At 36.1% G+C, this 18,863-nt stretch overlaps 1 protein-coding gene across 1 annotated transcript in view; it reads right to left on the reverse strand.

Moving 5' to 3' along the window:
- Positions 1–18,863, reverse strand: part of LOC137992675 (integrator complex subunit 3-like) — an 85,312-nt gene that overhangs the window by 1,175 nt on the left and 65,274 nt on the right. Inside the window, exons 18-29 of the mRNA XM_068838155.1 lie at positions 17,824–17,918; positions 17,121–17,165; positions 16,627–16,746; positions 16,318–16,414; positions 16,171–16,230; positions 16,001–16,069; positions 15,837–15,915; positions 8,063–8,225; positions 5,833–6,006; positions 5,463–5,557; positions 5,120–5,192; positions 991–1,102 (exon numbers count right to left, since the gene is read on the reverse strand). Coding sequence (XP_068694256.1) covers positions 991–1,102; positions 5,120–5,192; positions 5,463–5,557; positions 5,833–6,006; positions 8,063–8,225; positions 15,837–15,915; positions 16,001–16,069; positions 16,171–16,230; positions 16,318–16,414; positions 16,627–16,746; positions 17,121–17,165; positions 17,824–17,918 — 1,182 coding nt within the window. The remainder of the gene's footprint in view (positions 1–990; positions 1,103–5,119; positions 5,193–5,462; positions 5,558–5,832; positions 6,007–8,062; positions 8,226–15,836; positions 15,916–16,000; positions 16,070–16,170; positions 16,231–16,317; positions 16,415–16,626; positions 16,747–17,120; positions 17,166–17,823; positions 17,919–18,863) is intronic.

The raw sequence follows: 18,863 nt of genomic DNA on the forward strand, positions 1-18,863 counted from the left end.
CCTGTGAGTACAGTCTCTGTCGGTCTTCCGAGATAAGTCGGAAAGAGAAAAGAAGCCTCTGCTAGCCGCCCCGAGATTCTTTCATTTGCCGCTCATCCAAGAAAATGGCTGAGTCAGTCCAGTTTCGACTACTCAAATTCTTTTATTTTTATTTTTGCGCATGATCAATGGCCACGCGTCATCAATATTTTTTGAAATTTACAACAGCGTGGCAATTTTTAAATGTCTAAATTCCCATGAGTATTTCCTACGTAACTAGTCTGCAAGAAACCCATAAATTTTTCAGTAAAAAATGAAATGGCAATTTAAAAGTATGAACTCTCTTGAGTTTCCAATGAAATGATTCCTTGGTTGCCGTGTGTTTGCCAGGTGTTCGAAAATATCCCGACTGTTTGTTTTCGTTTTGTGGTTACTGGTCACACGTGACTGACACCAAAAACATTGGAATTTTTAACGCATGCTTAATACGAAATGTTGAGGTGGTTGGCAGAGTCTTCTTTCCTCTTCCCGACGTATCTAGGAAGATCAAAAGAGACTGTGCTCGCAGGGTATCATACATGGGCCTTGTTAGAACATCACTGCGAAGCAGGCCACTTCTGCTGGAGAGAACAGGACATCCGCAACACCGGGGGCGTAATCCCCTGCTCTTCTCGAATAGCGTGTGGGTTCCCCACAGGGAACTTATGAACATAAAAGAATTTGTGAGACGGGGCCTACGGTTTATACTCCTTATCCTAGAAGACTTAAAAGTCTAACCATTTACAGATGAAATTACAAAGGCAGCACTTACAAAGGCAGTTACTTTAAGATGCCGAGTGTTGATGCGGCCAGGCTTCGAACCCGCGACCTCCCGCATGACAGCCTGATGCTCAACCAACCAAGCCACCGGTGCGCTGTTTTAGATGACGTTTCAGTAGATTGTTAGGGGGGATGTAGATACTGTTCATTAAAAATAATACCATCTTCTATAACAGGTAGTATTTCTCTTACCTGTTCGCTTTCGGAAGAAGAGGATGCCGCTCTGTTGGCAGCCAAAATCGATGCACGTGTGGTCCTTTTCCTAGACTCCTTTTCATCACAAAGGGAAAATAACAACTTGAACCTAGAATTTAATTAAGAAAGCAAATTACACTCTGATGAGAAAAAGGACTACCTTCCTTTATCCTCTATGTAACGCCTGTCCTTGAAGTTAAGCATGTATGTATTTCATGTAATATAAAACAGATGAAAGCACGAAGCCGAAGGCGGAGTGCTTTTATTGTTTCGAGGTGTTGAGAACCCCTGATGAAACACTCACACTCGTTTTTGATATGGCTTCTAAAGGTATTCACACTTCTTTAGTAATTTGGGGGTATTGTTTCAGTGCTCTAATTTCCTATGAGTGTGTGATTAATATAATTGAAATATGCGAAATTCGTTGTTGTTTGTTGGAAGTCATGCGGGATGGCACAGTCTTTTGCTGTGAATAACGTAAACCGTTTTCGTTTTCCATAAACCACTATGAAGAAGAACCAAAGTTGTTAGAAGAGAGTATACCTATATAACTCAACAGCTTGCAAAACCAAATAAGCGATTAAAATTTTCGCGAATGGCAGATAAATAGACAAGTTTGGTCCGAGTGGCGTCGTCGTGTACAGATTTGGCAACTATGGATGCCAACACGTTAAAGTTTTTCCAGGAGGATGCGAATAGTCAAGAGGAGATGTATCTAGCAATGACATTTTATGGAATTACCTGTGGCTTTCAAAGGCATTTAGATTTGGTTTACTTTTACGCATGAATCTTAATATCCAATGAGACAACAGATGAAAATCACGTGTGGTATGGATATCTGATCCAAAGCACGTGTGGTTTTTATCTGTGTTTTCATTGGGTATCAAAACACAAGAACGTGACGAATTTAGCCATCTTTTATTGGCTACCGAACTTATGAATTACTAATGCATTTAGGAATTATCTTTAAAGGGAAAGTAGGGTCTAGAAAACGTTTCTCTAAATCGAAAGTTCTTAACCTGTATTTTCATACTTGACCACTCATTTGGACTAAATGTGTTTATATAGCCAATAATAACGCTTCATAAATGGGCAAATTTAAATTGAAATCCGCCATCTTTACTTTTGTGTATGCAAACGAGGCTAAGACGTGGCAATAGTCAAGGATTTCTCCGGATGACTAAATGTACTTGAATCTTAATCCAGAGGCTAAATTGTATTGATATTGGGTCCACCTCTGAACAGATTTACCTCGTGGTCGTTAAAAAGGGTTTTATATGTGAGTTATACGCAAGAGTTTTACAAAGCGAAAGAGGAGCTAGCGGTGCTATCCCGCGCTCATTGCTGTGAAATAAATGCCTGGAAATCAAGTTTAATGTGTCTACCGTGGCTTTCTACGAGATCCCTGTTACAACTTCAAAACAAACGATCGATTTATATATTTCCATGAGATGGTAACAGTAAATCGTTTCAGTAGTTTCTATACTGCTAACAAAATTTAACCACATTTCAAGTTACGTTTACTAGCGCACAACAGTGAAAGTCGTCTACATATGGCTTGATTCAGTTTTCTCGCTCCAATATAACGATACTTTGGACTATTTGACTGAGATTTCCGTATCAGGCGAATGTCACCAAGACCAATTGCAATATTTATATACCTGAAGATCCCACTTGAAGTCCTCCTTGGTAAAATGACAGACCTGAACTGAAAACATAGCAGTCAGGTTTTCACGTTTGAGGAATCCATCCACGTTTTATTTTCGCCGGCCAACTTTTCTTTAAATTTCAATTTTACGGTATAAGCTTCGGTTTTTTTCTTGTATGTGTTCTCAAGTCTAGACATGTGTCTAGTTTTATCACCCTCGAAAGCGTACACCCCAACAGCGGTGATTGTTGATGTGAAAAAGCCTTGCTCCGTGTATTGAGCAACATCTGAAAGTTTCGTCGGCTTATTCTAAATTAAACGCTTCCCCGCGTGGAAGCAAACAGATACGTTTGCTGAAGCATCAAAGACGGCTGTCGCTGAAGGAAGAAAGTGAAAAATGTACGCTTGTCGAATATTTCTTTGTCGCATGTTCAAGGTTTTTGTCTTGTTTACATTTGCGCTGGCTGATTTTTGCCGCCTAGTTTGATTGACTAGAAAATCTATAAGTATTAAGTGGCTTGAGCTTCTGTCGAACTTATGGCCTACATGGCCTACTACCTATTGAACCACAAGAGCATTTACCATAGTTCATCTTACATTTGAATTTCTCGAAGCAGAAAGGTCACACAAGAATGAGAAAGTGATCGGGGATCGAAGAACTTGGTAAGGTCGAACACAATTGTTGACTATTGCTACGTCATAACACGCCATATCCAAGATGGCGCTCTCCAAGTCACGAAAGAGGCAACTTCAAAGTGCTCTTGTCGCATTTTAACAAGGAACTGGGCAAAACGGCAATTATTTTCGAATTCCTGGGGAAAAGTTTTCGTAATTTAGAGAAACTTTTTCTAGACCGTATTTTCCCTTTAACGGTATTCAGTTCAATCGGTCCGCATCACTTCCTAGACGAAGGGAAATGTCTCTCACAGCCACCTGAGACACATGGTCTGGGTGATGTTACGCTCTCGACTTAGTAGAAATGTTCGTTAATGACAATCTTTTTGAGGAAGAAGCAAATTCCACCCACTGCAAAAAGAAAACTAACAGATAAATACCCTGATATAAATGTGGAATGGAATAAAGTTTACTCTTTACCTCTCCGTTCAACTTTGGAATCGAAGACTAGGGAGTTTCAATACAAAATCTTGAATTTCATTGTCTATACAAACGAAATTCTTTATCGTTTTGGCTTAGCTGCCTCCCCTAGTTGCACCTTTTGTCAAAAAACAGCAGAATCCATCGAGCATTTACTCTTTTCCTGCAAAATATCCTCTGAATTTTGGAAACAAGTTTTATCCTGGCTTAAAGACAATATTTATATTGAAACATTGAAGGAGTGGGACATAATTTTTGGGAAGTTCGACATAAAAGACAATTTTACTTCAATATATCATTTATTATTACTAGGAAAATATTATATTTATTCTAAAAGTGTCAGAATAGTCTACCAACGGCTCAGGGTTTTATCGCTCGGATTAAATTGATTTATAGAATTGAACTCCAAATTGCCAGAGAAAAAAAATAAGCTTTCACAACATTTTATTAAATGGAGAAAACTTGTCGAAGTACTGACCTAGGAAGAGATGGTGGTGGAAAGAATATCAAAATACACGTAAGTTAATAGGCAAGTAAATTTTAGTTTGTTTCTGTAGCAGCTTGTAATATATGTCCAATCTAATTGAACTAATTAAACTACGAAATTAGTTTATTGCATTTAACGTATTGCAAGTAAGTTTATTGTAGGAATTATATTGTATTTAGTTTATTGTAATTATGTATTGTAAGTGATGTATTGTAATAGTTCATTGTAAGATATCGTTAAGCATTAGGCATAAAATTGTAACATATTATTTACAAAATGTAGCAAAAAAAATATAAAATTACAAAAAAAAAATAATAATCTGCGTCAATGGGATTGACGCAACGGTCTGAGAAACATAACTTTGAATACTGCAATTGGTTATTAGGGCCTAGCCAAGTGGGAAATGTTTGGCGACCAAACATTTTACCGTTTGGCCACCTTCTTTGGTGCTGTTTGATCGTGTTTGCCATCAAACATTCAATGAAACAAAACATTTCTTTTGTTCTCGTGTTTGATGGTTGGCCAGCCGTATCAAACATGTTTGGCTCGCGCATGCGTTCCACGCCTGCTCAGCCGCTTGTATCCACGTGTTTTATTACGTATTTGTGACCCATAGTTCTTTGCTTGTGGAGTTTGACACAGATCTGGGTTAGATCAAACATGTTTTAACCGTTTGGCCACTCACTTCAACATCAGCATGTTTGGTCACCAAAAAATGTTTGATGTTGTCTAAACGCCAAACAGTATCTTGTTTGACCCAGGCCCTTGCGTCTCTCTCCTAAAATAAATTATTCATATCGAATCAAAGAGGATTTCTTTGAAGCCAATCACGTATACCATGTGTAAATTGAGAACTTCTGCGCATGTCAAACTGAAGATACATGGTCAATACATACTTAGTCTTCCTTGCATCACTCGCAGATTGTTTGACCTGGTCCAACGCCGACCTAAGACCCTCATGTTTGAAAACTACAATAATTCAAAGGAAATCTACCATAAGAGAAGATAAATTCACCACTGAAAAATAAAACTAAAAAAAATAATAAGAACTTCAGCAATTCCCAAATACGATCTCCCCACTTTCACTACTGGAATGCTATCAATATTCGTTCTTCGTCAAGCCTTCTAACGTCACGAAATATTTACATCAAACCGAAGGTTTCTTTCTCAGAACGAAAACAATGTTTTTTTATTATCTTAAGGTGAGATGAGAGGAGAGATGGAGGTGGTTTAACTTACAGCTTATGTCCTCTTGTTCTTGGCAAATCTTATGCAGCCAATCCAAATGACAAAGAACTAATTCTAAATTGGTGACTGATTGATTCTTCGCATTTCTACAAGAAAATGAAAATATAAAGAAGTATATGAGCAGGGATCCAACCATGATTGGCTTCTCTCTATGACGCGAATTGCCCAAAGAAATAATGTCCTGGCAGCAACCAAAACTGGACAACCGAATTCCAGATCACATCAACAATGTGGCAACAAAATGGCAACAAGACTTGGTGAAATAATTAGTTTCCACAACCCTCAAATGTAATTTCTAAATACAAATTTGACACTTCCAACAATACCAATTTAACTCATCATTTCATTATTTTATACTTACTTCCTTTTCTTGGTTGCCGATGCTTGTTTGCAAAGTAGTTGCCCAATCAACTGTGCCAGCTCTCTCGGGTATTCCTGTGCCCAGTATCTAAGCAACGAAACACTGAATTGGTTTCCCGGCCTCTTTTCTGAACACTCCATTGAAAGGACGGGGGTCACTAAATCCATGGAAGGGCTAAAAATACAAACGAGTTTATTAAATTAAAAGAATCAAAGTTATATTCATACCATCGAAACTGAAGTCAACGAACTGAACTGAAAAAAATCAGTCTTAACTGATTACAGTGTAATGTGAAGTGCTAGGTTTCTACTCCATATGAACAATGTGAGCGTTAGCCCTGCTAATGGAAATTGCTCCACACAAGGACAGAGAAAAACTCTGACCAGGGTAGTAATTGAACCCACAACATTCGGGTTAGATCACCGCTGCAATACTGACTGAGCTACAAGGTCAGACGGGAGCAGGCCGTGGAAACTGAAGATGTTTAAGTCACGGCAATGAACATGTACAAGTAAGGATTACGTTTTTGCAAACGTTGGCCGTGAAGTACTTATATTTGAACAGACTTAACTGATTAGAGTGTAATGTGAAGTGCAGTGTCTCGTTTCCTTCGACATGAAATTATATCAAGTTGGCCATATGACCGCATTACCACCATAATAACATGGGTGACAGATTACTCCTTAATTTTGGCTCGGAATTTCAGTGTTAATTTATAATTTCACATGTGAAATTACAATCTTGCCATGGCAACTTTTCCTACAGTGCCTTAATGGCGTCCAGGTTTGAAAATAACCCGCGTCTTATTAATAGTCTTAATAGCGGAGCTCAGGTGCACGAAGCGGAGCACCATGGGTAAGAAATTTTGGCTATGACGTCAACGTACGGCCGCCCGCCTGTACAGACTGTTGGGGTGGAGGTAGGGAGGAAAGACGGCTTTTGGGGAAGGGTGCGTTCGGGCAAATTTCCTTGGCGGGAAGTTGCACGGCCAGCGTTGCATTTGGCCCAAGCCGCATTTTCTGGCGAGAAATCACATTGACTGTCGACGGTTCTTATGCTCAATCAAAGCCAGTTGAGGTAAACGATTTGCGTTAGTTTGAAAAAGCCTAAGATCTTCGTCCAAAGACTGCGAACAACAGTCGCCGTCTAACTTCATTACTTCTCGGGTTTTCTTGTTTGAACCGGTAAGAATCAGCGTTTCGGTTGCTTAATTACGGGTCTGCGAGAGGAAAGCTCGATCCTGTTGTTTGGAAAGGTTGTAATGGCTCTCTGGATGTTTTGCCGCAAAGAAACTGTACAAGAAGAAGTAGTTCCTCGGTGAATATGGGAAGAAACTGTAAAAAAACTATCCAGGCGTCTTAGGATTTGTATGTGCTTAGGAAAGCAACAATTTTGTGTGAAATGAGTGATTGTTGACTTAACTGTCACCAGGTTCATACTTTTTCTTTGCCTAATTGTACACCGACATTTATGTCAAATTATTTGGCAATTTGTCTACCTTACAACGAGATGTTTGGCAAGTCGAAGAAAAATTCCCATCTCTTCTTTGATTCTTTCAAATGTTTCGTTGTTTCCACACGCCGTGAATTCGCTTTGCATCTGAAATTGGTTTGGACCACAGGTGCCCAAGCTCACAACGCGATTAGTCTGTTAGTGTTAGGGTAAGGGTTAGATGCTATCATTATCAGTGATCTAAAAAGGGTTAGGGTTAGGGTTAGAGGTTTTATTGACGACTTGTAGTGTAAAATGCGACGTTTGAAACGGGCCTAAGGCACAGCGCCTTTTATAGTGCGTCTTCGTGTTTAAAATTTCAGCCTGTAGATACAGCTTATTACATATGCAAAACACGAGTTAAAAAGTCTGAAAGCCTGAAACTCCCGCGCTGCGTATTAATTCAGTCGTGTACACACTTATTGAATTCTCAAGCTTGCGAATCTTTGATATCATTTTCTTCTCGATCCAGCTCTCTGAAGATTTGAACGTTACTCAATGGCATACCAATAAATTGGAAAATTCTAGTCAAAATAAGCAGGTGTCTTTCTGAAATCATGTAGAATTGATTTTTTGGTCATAGTAGCAATTTAAATGTCCTTTTCTGCTTGACATGTTAACGTTACTGCGCGTAAATTGGTTTCCTGGACAAACCTCAAGGAAACATCTATTCAGCTGTTAACCTAACAATTTCACAACATATTTCAGTTCAAAGGCATGTTTAGTCATGAGGACTTACGATACACTTTTCATAAGAATGAGTAAGTTAGATAAGGCCTCTGAATGCTGATTCTGTTTGAGTGAAGGAAGAATATTGACAAAAGACTCCAGCAACACATCCTCAGCTTGGATCAAGTGCCAAACACACTGCTGCTCAAAGGACTCCCATTCCAGAGTGCTCTCTGTAAAACAAAAGACCCGATGGTATATGTTAACTCGGTGCCGAGTTTTAGATATTAATACAAATACGTCGAAAACAGTGGTAAAACGGCTTTATTAAAGAACTCCTTAATCGTTACTGCATCAATCCTTACCTGCTAGCCTTGTTATAAAGTGATATATTTTTTGTATTTTGTTCATGCAAACGAGATTAGTTGGGCTACTGATTTAGCACAAGGAGAAAAGAATAATCTATAGGCCGTCATTTATGAATATGGCTTCAGACATTAGAAAAAAAAAAGGGCCTCCCATTGTCACGGTTTTACCTTGTCCAGTTCCATCTGCCCAGGTTCTTGATGTGTTAGGTTGGTCACCGCAAGCCGAAATATGCAATCTGCAAACCTATTCTGATGTATAAAATTGCTCATAGTTTGGCTCCCCAGTACTTGATGGATATGTGCACCCAGCAGCTGGGACCTATGGCGCACAACCTTAGAAATTCTAATTTAAACGCTGAGATCCCAGTTGCTCGCAACTCTCTGTTGAGAAACAACTTTGCTTTCATGGGTGCGTCTATTTCGAATGCACTCCAAGATAACATAAAAGTGTTGCCTTCAGTGACTGATTTTAAGAAGCAAATCAAAAGCCTTGTTTGTATCGACATCAACTGTTTTATTTATCGCTGCAGAGCGAGCAAGCAGCAACAATTTGTAAGCTTTGACGAATTCTCTAATTCACCACTTTTTACCAAAATGCGTTACGTTTAACCACAATGCATTGCATTTAGCCCGCAGAATGCACTGCGCCACGAACAACATAAAAAATAAATAAACAGCTTCTAAGTAAATTATTAATAGTTGACACTACAGGTTAGTTCTATTACAGATCCAGGGATTTTTAAGTGCCATCTGAAAACGCACCTCTAAGTAAGCTTTTTATTAATTTTTATCATGATAATTATTAGTATCTTAACATATATTGCACATTTCAATTTTATCATGGTATATTTTTAATAATTATTATTTAGACACCTTGTATTTAATTATTATAGATAGAAATCACCTAATGCGCGCTTAATCATTTCATGCAGTGTATTGCTTTCTCACTTTACATCGGGCACGAATTTCAGATCAGTGGCTATTCAGCTACAGTTTTGAATTTTCTTTCCGTTTAAATTTTCTCCACTTCAGCTTGGTCTGGAAAAGGGTGGTCCGAGTTAAATTTCGGCACATTGACGATACTTTCATTCCCTCAGCAAACTAAAATAAGTCCCACTGACTTCGTTGCTGTGGTTATCAATGATAATTGTTCCCACTTTCAGCAAAATGTACTGCAGCATTACCGTCTGTTAGAAACACTAGTATGTAGCGCAATTCAATTCCAGATTTTATACGATATACTAGTAGTAATCTCGGATTATTGAAGTGCGTTCCACAATCGCTTTGGAAGCGATTTCAATAAATTACTTAAGAATAATATTATCTACTACTAATATATTGATGAATAAAAAATTTAACGCTAAAAATTTATTTAAACAAACGACTGATGATTGAAGAAAAACTTTATAAAAATGAAATGAATGAAAGCAAATTAAGAGATTATGAAAATCTATTTGAACTCGTTTTAAGTGGACATTTACTTTTAAATGATAATAAATTAAGCTCATGATTTTTTAAATAATTTAGATGGTTACACTATTGAATTATTGAATGATTATAATGAGGTTCTTAAAATTGATTTTAATAAAAAAATTATAAACAACTTATTAAAATTTTAAGGAATGGTATGGATAAAAAAATTGATGCCATAGATAAAATTAAAAATAAACAAAAGTTAAAAGTAATAAATATAATTAATGAATACGACGATTTAATCCAACAATACAAAAATGATTTAGTTATTAAAAAAAGACAAACTGATAAATTAAATAAAAAATACAATGAACTGAAAAATTATTTTAACTCCAAAAAAAAAAAGTTAAAAGATAAAAATATCTATGGATTTGGTATAAACGATTTTATCAAATCTAATATTAATAACAAAATGGATATTAATGGAAGTTATAATGAATTTTCAAAACAAGAACTTATTAACATAATCTTAGACAAAAATAAATTAATAAATACACTTCAAACAAAAACAAAACAAAAATCTACTCATCCAATACCAATTCCTACACCACGCAAAAGTGTTAAACAAATGGTTAAAAATTACGAACATAATATAATTGAACCACCACTTGACTTTTGTGATGATTATAAACCAATTCCAGCTCCAAGAACTAAAAAGCAGGTTATTAAAAAGCCTGTACCACAACCAAGAAATATAATAAAAGAAACAAAAAAAAGCTTTAAAAGGCTACACAGCATCATATGAAATAAGCATTAAAAACAAAGAAGACCCTTTAATTCAATTACAAATCACAAGAAAGGCTGTTGAAACACATATTGATAATGTTTTAGCTTCGATTAAACATTCATTGAAACATTGAATGTTAAATTTAAAAAACCAGGTGGAAAAGCTTTACCTGGTGAAAAAGATTTGAATACTAGTATTGAACAAGATTCCTTTGGAAATGATTCATAGTTAAAGAAGCTTATTTTAACTCTAAAGCACAAACAATAATTAATAAAACACAAATCAAACTAGCTTTAAAATTATCAAAACAACAGATATTAAAGAAAATAACTCAATGGATTTCAGAAGGAAGCGGTTGGACAATAGAATCAGTTGATAATCATTATATTAATATTTTTAAATATGAGCCTATGAAAGGCAAATCATATTTTAAACTACCACAAGAACTTCAAAATCGTTCAAAAGGATTAATAAATTAAAAAAAATGACGATAATGAATGCTTCAGATGGTGCCATATTCGTCATCTTAATCCACAAAACAAAAATCCACAACGAATAAAAAAAATAGATAAAGCATTTATTCAAAATCTTGATTACAAAGGCATTGAATTTCCAGTAAATATCAAACAAGTAAACAAAATTGAAAAACAAAACAGTATTAACATCAATGTATTTGGGTATGAAGAAAAACAACCTTTTCCATTGTATATTTCGAATGAAAAGTATGAAGAAAAGTATGAAAAAACTTATTATTAATAACTGAAAAAACCAAAACACATTATGTACTGATTAAAGATTTTAACAAATTTATGTATAATCGAACAAAACACAAAGAAAGAAAACGCTTTTGTATGTATTGCTTGCAATGTTTCAGTTCTGATCAAGTTTTAACTAATCACAGAGAAAATTGTATTTCAATTAATGGTAAACAATCAATAAAAATGCCTGAAAAGGGTTCAAAAGTAAAATTCACTAATCTTCATAAACAGCTACCTGTGCTGTTTGTAATATATGATGATTTTGAAGCTTTAACTGAAAAAGCTCATGGTTGCCAGCCAAATAATGACAAATCATATACTCAAGCTTATCGAAAACATACCGATTGTGGTTATGGTTATAAAGTTGTTTGTTTTTATGATGATAAATACAGCAAACCAATTCAGATTTATTGCGGTAAAAATGCTGTATACAAATTTATGGAAAAAATGCTTGAAGAAGTTAAATATTGTAAGAATGTTATCAAATACAAATCCAACAAGCGATTAAAAATGACAGAAAAAGCTGAAATAAACTTCAAAAAAGCTGATTCATGCCATATTTGTAATAAAACGTCTGTTAACAAAGATATTATAGTAAGAGATCATTGTCATATCACTGGAACATATAGAGGCTCTGCTCATCAAGATTGTAATCTAAATTATATAGTAGTAGTAGGCCTCCTTCGGTCAAAGTCGACCATGGAAACTGGGCCCTATCACTGTCAGTTCGTAGTGCTTCGCTCGAAACAATGCCGCCTGTGGCTTATGAGGCCAATACGGGAATGGCAGTCCTTGCTGCATGAGGAACAGATGTAAGTAGATGCGGCGGGGTCAGTTGTTGTTTTCTCTTTTCGCCTGGTCCTTTTTTCGATGGCTTCGTTGGTGATCTTCTCTTCACCTTCCATCAGTTGCTTATGGAGGAGGCAGTGCTAGCTGCTGCAGTCTGCTGCAATGTCTTCCCAGCTCTCAGGGTCGATTTCCAAGGCTTTCATATCTCGTTTGCACACGTCCTTGTACCTCAGCTGTGGGCGGCCACGGGGTCGTTTGCCAACCGCAAGTTCTCCATAGAGCATATGGCCAATCCAGCGCATTCTGCGCTGCCTGAGTAGTGTGTATATGGTGGAGAGACCGGCGTGGTCCAGGACCTCAGTGTTGGGCACCTAGTCTTTCCAGCTGATGCCGACGATGCGGCGGAGGCTTCGCAGGTGGAAACTATTTAGCTTCTGCTCTTGCTTGCTATAGGTTGTCCATGCCTTGCTCCCGTATAGGAGGGTGCTGACGACGCAGGAACTATATACAGCCATCTTGGTTTTGGTAGTCAGCTTGGGGTTTTCCCAGACATGAGTGGCTAATCTCCCCAGCGTCGTTGCAACCTTGCCGATGCATTTGTTTAACTCGGCGTCAAGGGACACGTTGTCTGTAATGGTGGATCCCAGGTAGGTGAACTCGTGGACCACTTCCAGTTGGTAGTTGCCGATGGTGGTGTATCCACGTCCTGACCCAGTACATTGGTCTGCTTTAAACTGATGGTCAGCCCGAAGTCGCGGCAAGCTTGGGAGAATCAGTCCATCAGTTGCTGGAGGTTATGTTCTGTGTGTGCAGTGTCGGCTGCATTGTCTGCAAAGAGCATGTCTCTTATAGTGGTTTTGCGGATCTTGGTCTTTGCTCTCAGTCTTGCGATGTTGTACAGCTTGCCACCTGATCTTGTATGCATGTACACTCCTTCGGTCGAGATTGACTGACAAAATACCAGTTATATTTCACAATTTACACAGTTATGATTCACATTTTATAATGCAAAATATTGGTGAAATAGCTAAAAAATCACATACAAAAACAAAAATGGAGACAAATGTCAAATGAATATTAATGCTATTCAAAATAATATGGAAAAATACACGGCTTTTATGCTAGGTAATCATCTTACTTTTATTGATGGTTTTCAATTTATGAGTTCAAGTCTTGAAAAATTAGTTAGCAATCTCCCTAATGAATCATAAAACACACAAAAGAAGAATTTAAAAATGATTTACAGCTTATGAAACAACAAGGAGTTTATCCTTATGATTATATGAATTCATTTGTCAAATTTAATGAAACAAAATTACCAAACAAAGAAGATTTTTACAGCATATTAAATGATGAAAATATATCAGATGATCAATACAATCACGCCAAAAATGTATGGAATACTTTTAATTTGAAAAACCATGGGTGAATATCATGACTTATATCTAAAATCTGATATCCTTCTGTTAGGTGATGTTTTTGAAAACTTTAGAAAAACATGTTTACAGTATTACAAATTAGATCCTAGGATTATCATGGGATAGTATGTTAAAAATGACTGATATAAAATTAGAACTTATGACTGACATTGATATGTTTCAATTTATTGAAAAAGGAATGAAAGGAGGTATTAGTTATATTGCTAACAGATATTTGAAAGCAAATAATAAATACATGAAAAAATACGATGAAAAGGCTCCTTCAAAGTATATTACATATTTCTATGCAAATACCTTACACGGTTGGGCTATGAGTCAATTTTTACCAACTGGTAATTTTAAATGGATGAAAAAATCTGATTTAGACCTAGCAAAATATAAAGATGATAGCAAAAAAGGTTTAATATTAGACGTTGATTTGGAATACCCAAAAAAATTACATGATTTGCATAATGATTATCCACTTGGACCAGAAAAAAATTAAAGTTAACAAAGATATGTTATCTCCATATTGCCAAAAAATAGCTGATATATTCAAAGTATCAACAGGTCTAGTTCATAAACTAATTCCAGCCTTAAAAAAGAAAGAGAAATATGTTCTTTATTGTAGAAACCTTCAATTATATTCTGATCTTGGTTTGAATAGAGTTCATAGAGTACTAGAGTTTGATGAATCTCCATGGTTAAAACAGTATATCGATTTCAACACTCAGAAAAGAACTAACGCTAAAAATGCTTTTGAAAGACTATTTTAAGCTAATGAATAATGCTGTATATGGTAAAACAATGGAAAATTTTGCGGAAAAGAGTGGATGTAAGATTCATCACGGATGAGAAAAAATTGTTGAAATTAACATCAAAACCGACTTATGTTAGTTGCAAGATCTTCAATGAAAAGCTAATACCTATTCATAAGATTAATGAAACACTAACCCTAAATAGACCAGCTTATGTTGGAATGTGTATTTTAGATCTAAGCAAAACGCAAATGTATGATCTTCATTATAATTATATCAAACAAAAGTACAATCATAAAGCAAAATGTACAATCATAAAGCAAAAACTATTCACAGATACAGATTCACTCACCTATGAAATTGAAACTAATGATGCGTATCAAGACTTTTTTAATGACAAAAATAAATTTGATTTCAGTGATTATCCAGAAGAATCACCATATTTCGACAAAAGAAATAAAAAAGTAGTCGGAAAATTTAAAGATGAAGCTTCTGGAATTACAATCACTGAATTTATTGGCTTGCGATCTAAAATGTATTCATATATCAAAGACAATGACAAAGGCGGAAAAACAGCGAAGGGAATTAAGAAGAATATTAAAATTATCAAAGATGAAGACTATAAACAAACTTTATTTAATAACAGATAAATGTATCATACAATGAAAACAATTCGAAGCAACAATCATCAACTTGGAAGCTATGAGCTGAATAACGTGTCATTGTCATGCTTCGATGACACATGATATTTATTAGACGATGGAATAAAATCATATGCTTACAGTCATTACAAAATCAACAAACTAAAACAATCTTGATGACAAAGTTTACTCATAAAGTTTATCAAATGTCACGCTATCGTCATTTTTTCCTGTTCCATTTGATTATATGAATATTTAACACAGTTTATTTATCTCCAGATTTTCAGAAAATTTACCAAAAAATTTATCAAATCTGTTTTTTACCTGAAAAATTACCAGCTGGTTAATTTTTGATTGCTTAAAATCACGGGAAAAACCCCTTTATTTAGTTTTCAATAACATTACGCTTTGTATTCTTCAATTTGATTATGCGAATATTTAAACATATAGTTTTTTGTGTGTATTCGCTTGTGTCAGCATTCAGTATTGGATTTATTATTTGTTTCTTTGTTTGTTTTTTTTAGGGTGATATAAATTTTTGGTATAATATTTCATGGTAATTTTTTGACAACATTTTTACTTGAATTTTAAATCCCAAGGTCAAATTCAACGCATTAAAAATGTGCTAGTACCCCAAACTACTATACTACTGAACCAAACGCTGGTAGCTTAAGAAACGAGATGGGTGGCATGTATTAGAATTAAAATTACGTTCAACGAAGGTTAAAAAAAATAACCTAGTTGTATTCTTAATTTGCATCCACGTGATGAGACGTCCATTCTGGTGAACAAAACAAAGAAAATGGCCACACAGGTTTTGCATAATAATAGAGTCAATTTTACTACATTGTTCCGTACACAAGCATGGCCGCTGCGATGTTGAATCAGATGCAAACCATATAACTACATTACCTAACAAGCTGTCGAGTTTGTTGTCCTCTCCAAATATTGTTAACTCCCCTAAGGTTATCTCACTTACGAGCTGGTTTAGCTAGAGAAAGGAAGCCAAGAACAAATAAGAAACACAGAAGAATAGGACCACAGCACTTCTTTTTTCTCACTTTGACATTGAGTACCTGTCTCGGTTCCATCGTTCTGACCAGCATGTGAAAAATGTCTGTGTTACCAACAACATGCTCTGGAAACTAACAAAAAAGACGTGAACCATTTGAACTCTGCGCTGGAGAGAAAAAGCAAAAAACAATGAAAGGACCCAAGTGACAATGACACAGCATAACAGCGTTACCTTCTTGTAAATAGACGAAATTATGTAACGGAAAGCTTTGATATCATACTGCTGGCAAACCTAAAAAAAAAATCTGTCAGTGGCATTTTTTGAGTGACAAAAATGGTAACTAAGAAGCGGGCGTGATAAAAACAACCACTATCTGACCTTGAGGTCGTCAATCAAGCATGATTGAAGTGTTCTTTCTCCGCGAGAGATGTTTACAAAATCTTCATACATCGTCAGACGTTCATCGTCGAGAACACTGTTCCAAAGAGAAATTTTTAAGTATGATATATAGCCGCAAATATAAACAGAGATTCAAAACTGCAATTTCATTGTTATTTTTTGGGATTTTTTTCACAGTGTTTTAACACCATAGAAAAATCCAAAAAAAAAAACCTCCCCACACAACAAATAAGAGGAATTCATGGAACATGTGCTTTCGGAAATGGAATTAAAAGATACAAAACTGACCTTGCTCTCAAGAAGAAAAGGAATCGATATCCAATTTTATGGTCCGCACTGTGTAACGCACCTAAGAGAGTCAAGTACCGTTCTCTACCTATATCATGAGTGGGAAGTATACATATATTTCTGCAATTCAAGAAAATTTATCTTAGCAATTTTACTCCTGTCTTACGTGTTCTTAGACCAAAAAATTACAACAAAGAGTTCCGCTTAATCTATGTCTTTTTAGAAAAGTTTCAAAAACAAGCTTCTGGGGGTACCAAAGGTTGTGCTGTGGTGAAAAAAACACACGGGTCAGGATCTAAATTAGAATCCAGCATAACCAAAGGTAATCCAGTCTGAAATTTCAGAAACAGTCTCCTACGGTTAATGCGCAGACAGAAGACTCCACAGCAGACAGGACTGGCTGCATAATTAAATGCAGATGTGGCTTTCCAAGGGTTAATACAACAGCTATCACTCTGACAGGTATGTTCAGACAGGACGAATCCTATACTTACCTGCAAAGAACATAAATTGGCCCATCTAAACAGTCCTCTACAATTCTTCACGATAAAAATGAAAAGAAAAATTGAATAATCAATGTTAAGTCACAGCACCCCTGCGAAAAACAGATCATTAATCTAGTACAAGGAAGGGTAACGTTTTTACAAACGTTGGCCGTGTAGTACTTATATTTAAACGGACGTAACTGATTAGTGTGTGTAATGTGAAGTGATAGTTTTGTACCCCATATGAACCATGTGAGCATTAGCCCTACTGATGGAAATGGGCCCACACAAGGACAGAGAATAACTCTCACCAGGGTGGGAATTGAACCCACGACCTCCGGGTTAGATCCCCGCTGCTCTACCGACTGAACTACAAGGTCAGATGGGAGCAGGCAATGGGAATTTAAGATGTTAAAGTCACGGCAATGAACATGTACAAGTACAAGGAAGGGTTCACAACATTGCGACGCAGTTAACTTTTTTTCTCCTTAAAATGTTATCCGTATACCAATTACGAGTACATAACACCATTAAAAAGGGAGGGGAGGGGGGTGTCACCGTGCTAACCCAGGAGAAAATAGCTATTCCTTGACAGATTTAGCTTGGCGTCAATGCGCGTGCAATGGCGCAATAAATTATGCGCAGTAGCGTTGCGCAATGCAAAACCAGGGAATCACCTCAAAGAGGAGTGAAACTAAGAAAGACATTGTACCTGTCTTTTAATATACACGGGGCTAACAGATCATCCACCAGGCAAAAGTTCAGACAAATTGCCATCGACTTGGTGATGTCCTCTTCAAATTCATCCTAAAAATCAACATCAAAATTATCATTGACATTCAACGGCCTCTGTGTACGACTGCGTGAAGTGTGCCACAACTACAAGCTGTACACTACTCTTTAATAGTGGACTCCACAGTATTAAAGAGTCAGGTTATTGGCGTCGGTGGAACTCATACATCAAGTTTTCTGGCCAATAAACTATTATACTCATAAAAACGCGGATAAGGAGATTTCTTCCTGTTACCCTGTTTTCTACATTTTTTTAAAAATCACAACGTAGGGCTTTTGAGTTGTGAAATCTCTCATTACCTTTATCACGAAAATGAACTTGAAAACAACAATTTACTATTTATATTATTTATTAGAAATTAAAAAAATTATATTTTGCTCACTATCTACATGTTCTTTGATAGTCACCAGCTTCGTTACTTCATTTCAACAGGAAATAATTTTATTTATTTTAAAAAACGAAGTGACACAATTTTGTATTCCCTATTTTTACCAATCCCATAATACAGTTCATTTTGAGGGTTATTTGCATTAAAACAATGGATGTCCAGTTCACTGAAGCATGATGCAGTCGCAATAGTAAATGACTTGTATTATTATTCATTCAAAATAGTCACCATAACCAGCTGGTGTTGACCAAATTTGGAAAGAATTTGTCGTATTTCACCGATAACGTCAAAGTGCAGTCCGCTGCATATTATTGAACTGTTGACCGACAAAACCTGGGGACAAGGTTGTGTTATTTTTGCTGAGCAGAAAAACAAAGAGCAAAATGGCTGCGAGTAGGTTTGCAAGTTTGAGTGAAGAAAATATTACCCAGTTACTTAATGATAAAGACAATGAGAATACCAAAAAGTCGAGGAAACAACATCGATTAATTTTTGTGTCTTACTTTCCAGGAGAAAAACATCAGAAATCCTACAACTGCAGTGGAGTTAGCCGCCGTTTTACGAAAGTTTT

Source organism: Montipora foliosa, chromosome 2 (assembly GCF_036669935.1).
Source record: "Montipora foliosa isolate CH-2021 chromosome 2, ASM3666993v2, whole genome shotgun sequence".
In the NCBI taxonomy this organism is placed as follows: Eukaryota; Metazoa; Cnidaria; class Anthozoa; order Scleractinia; family Acroporidae; genus Montipora; species Montipora foliosa.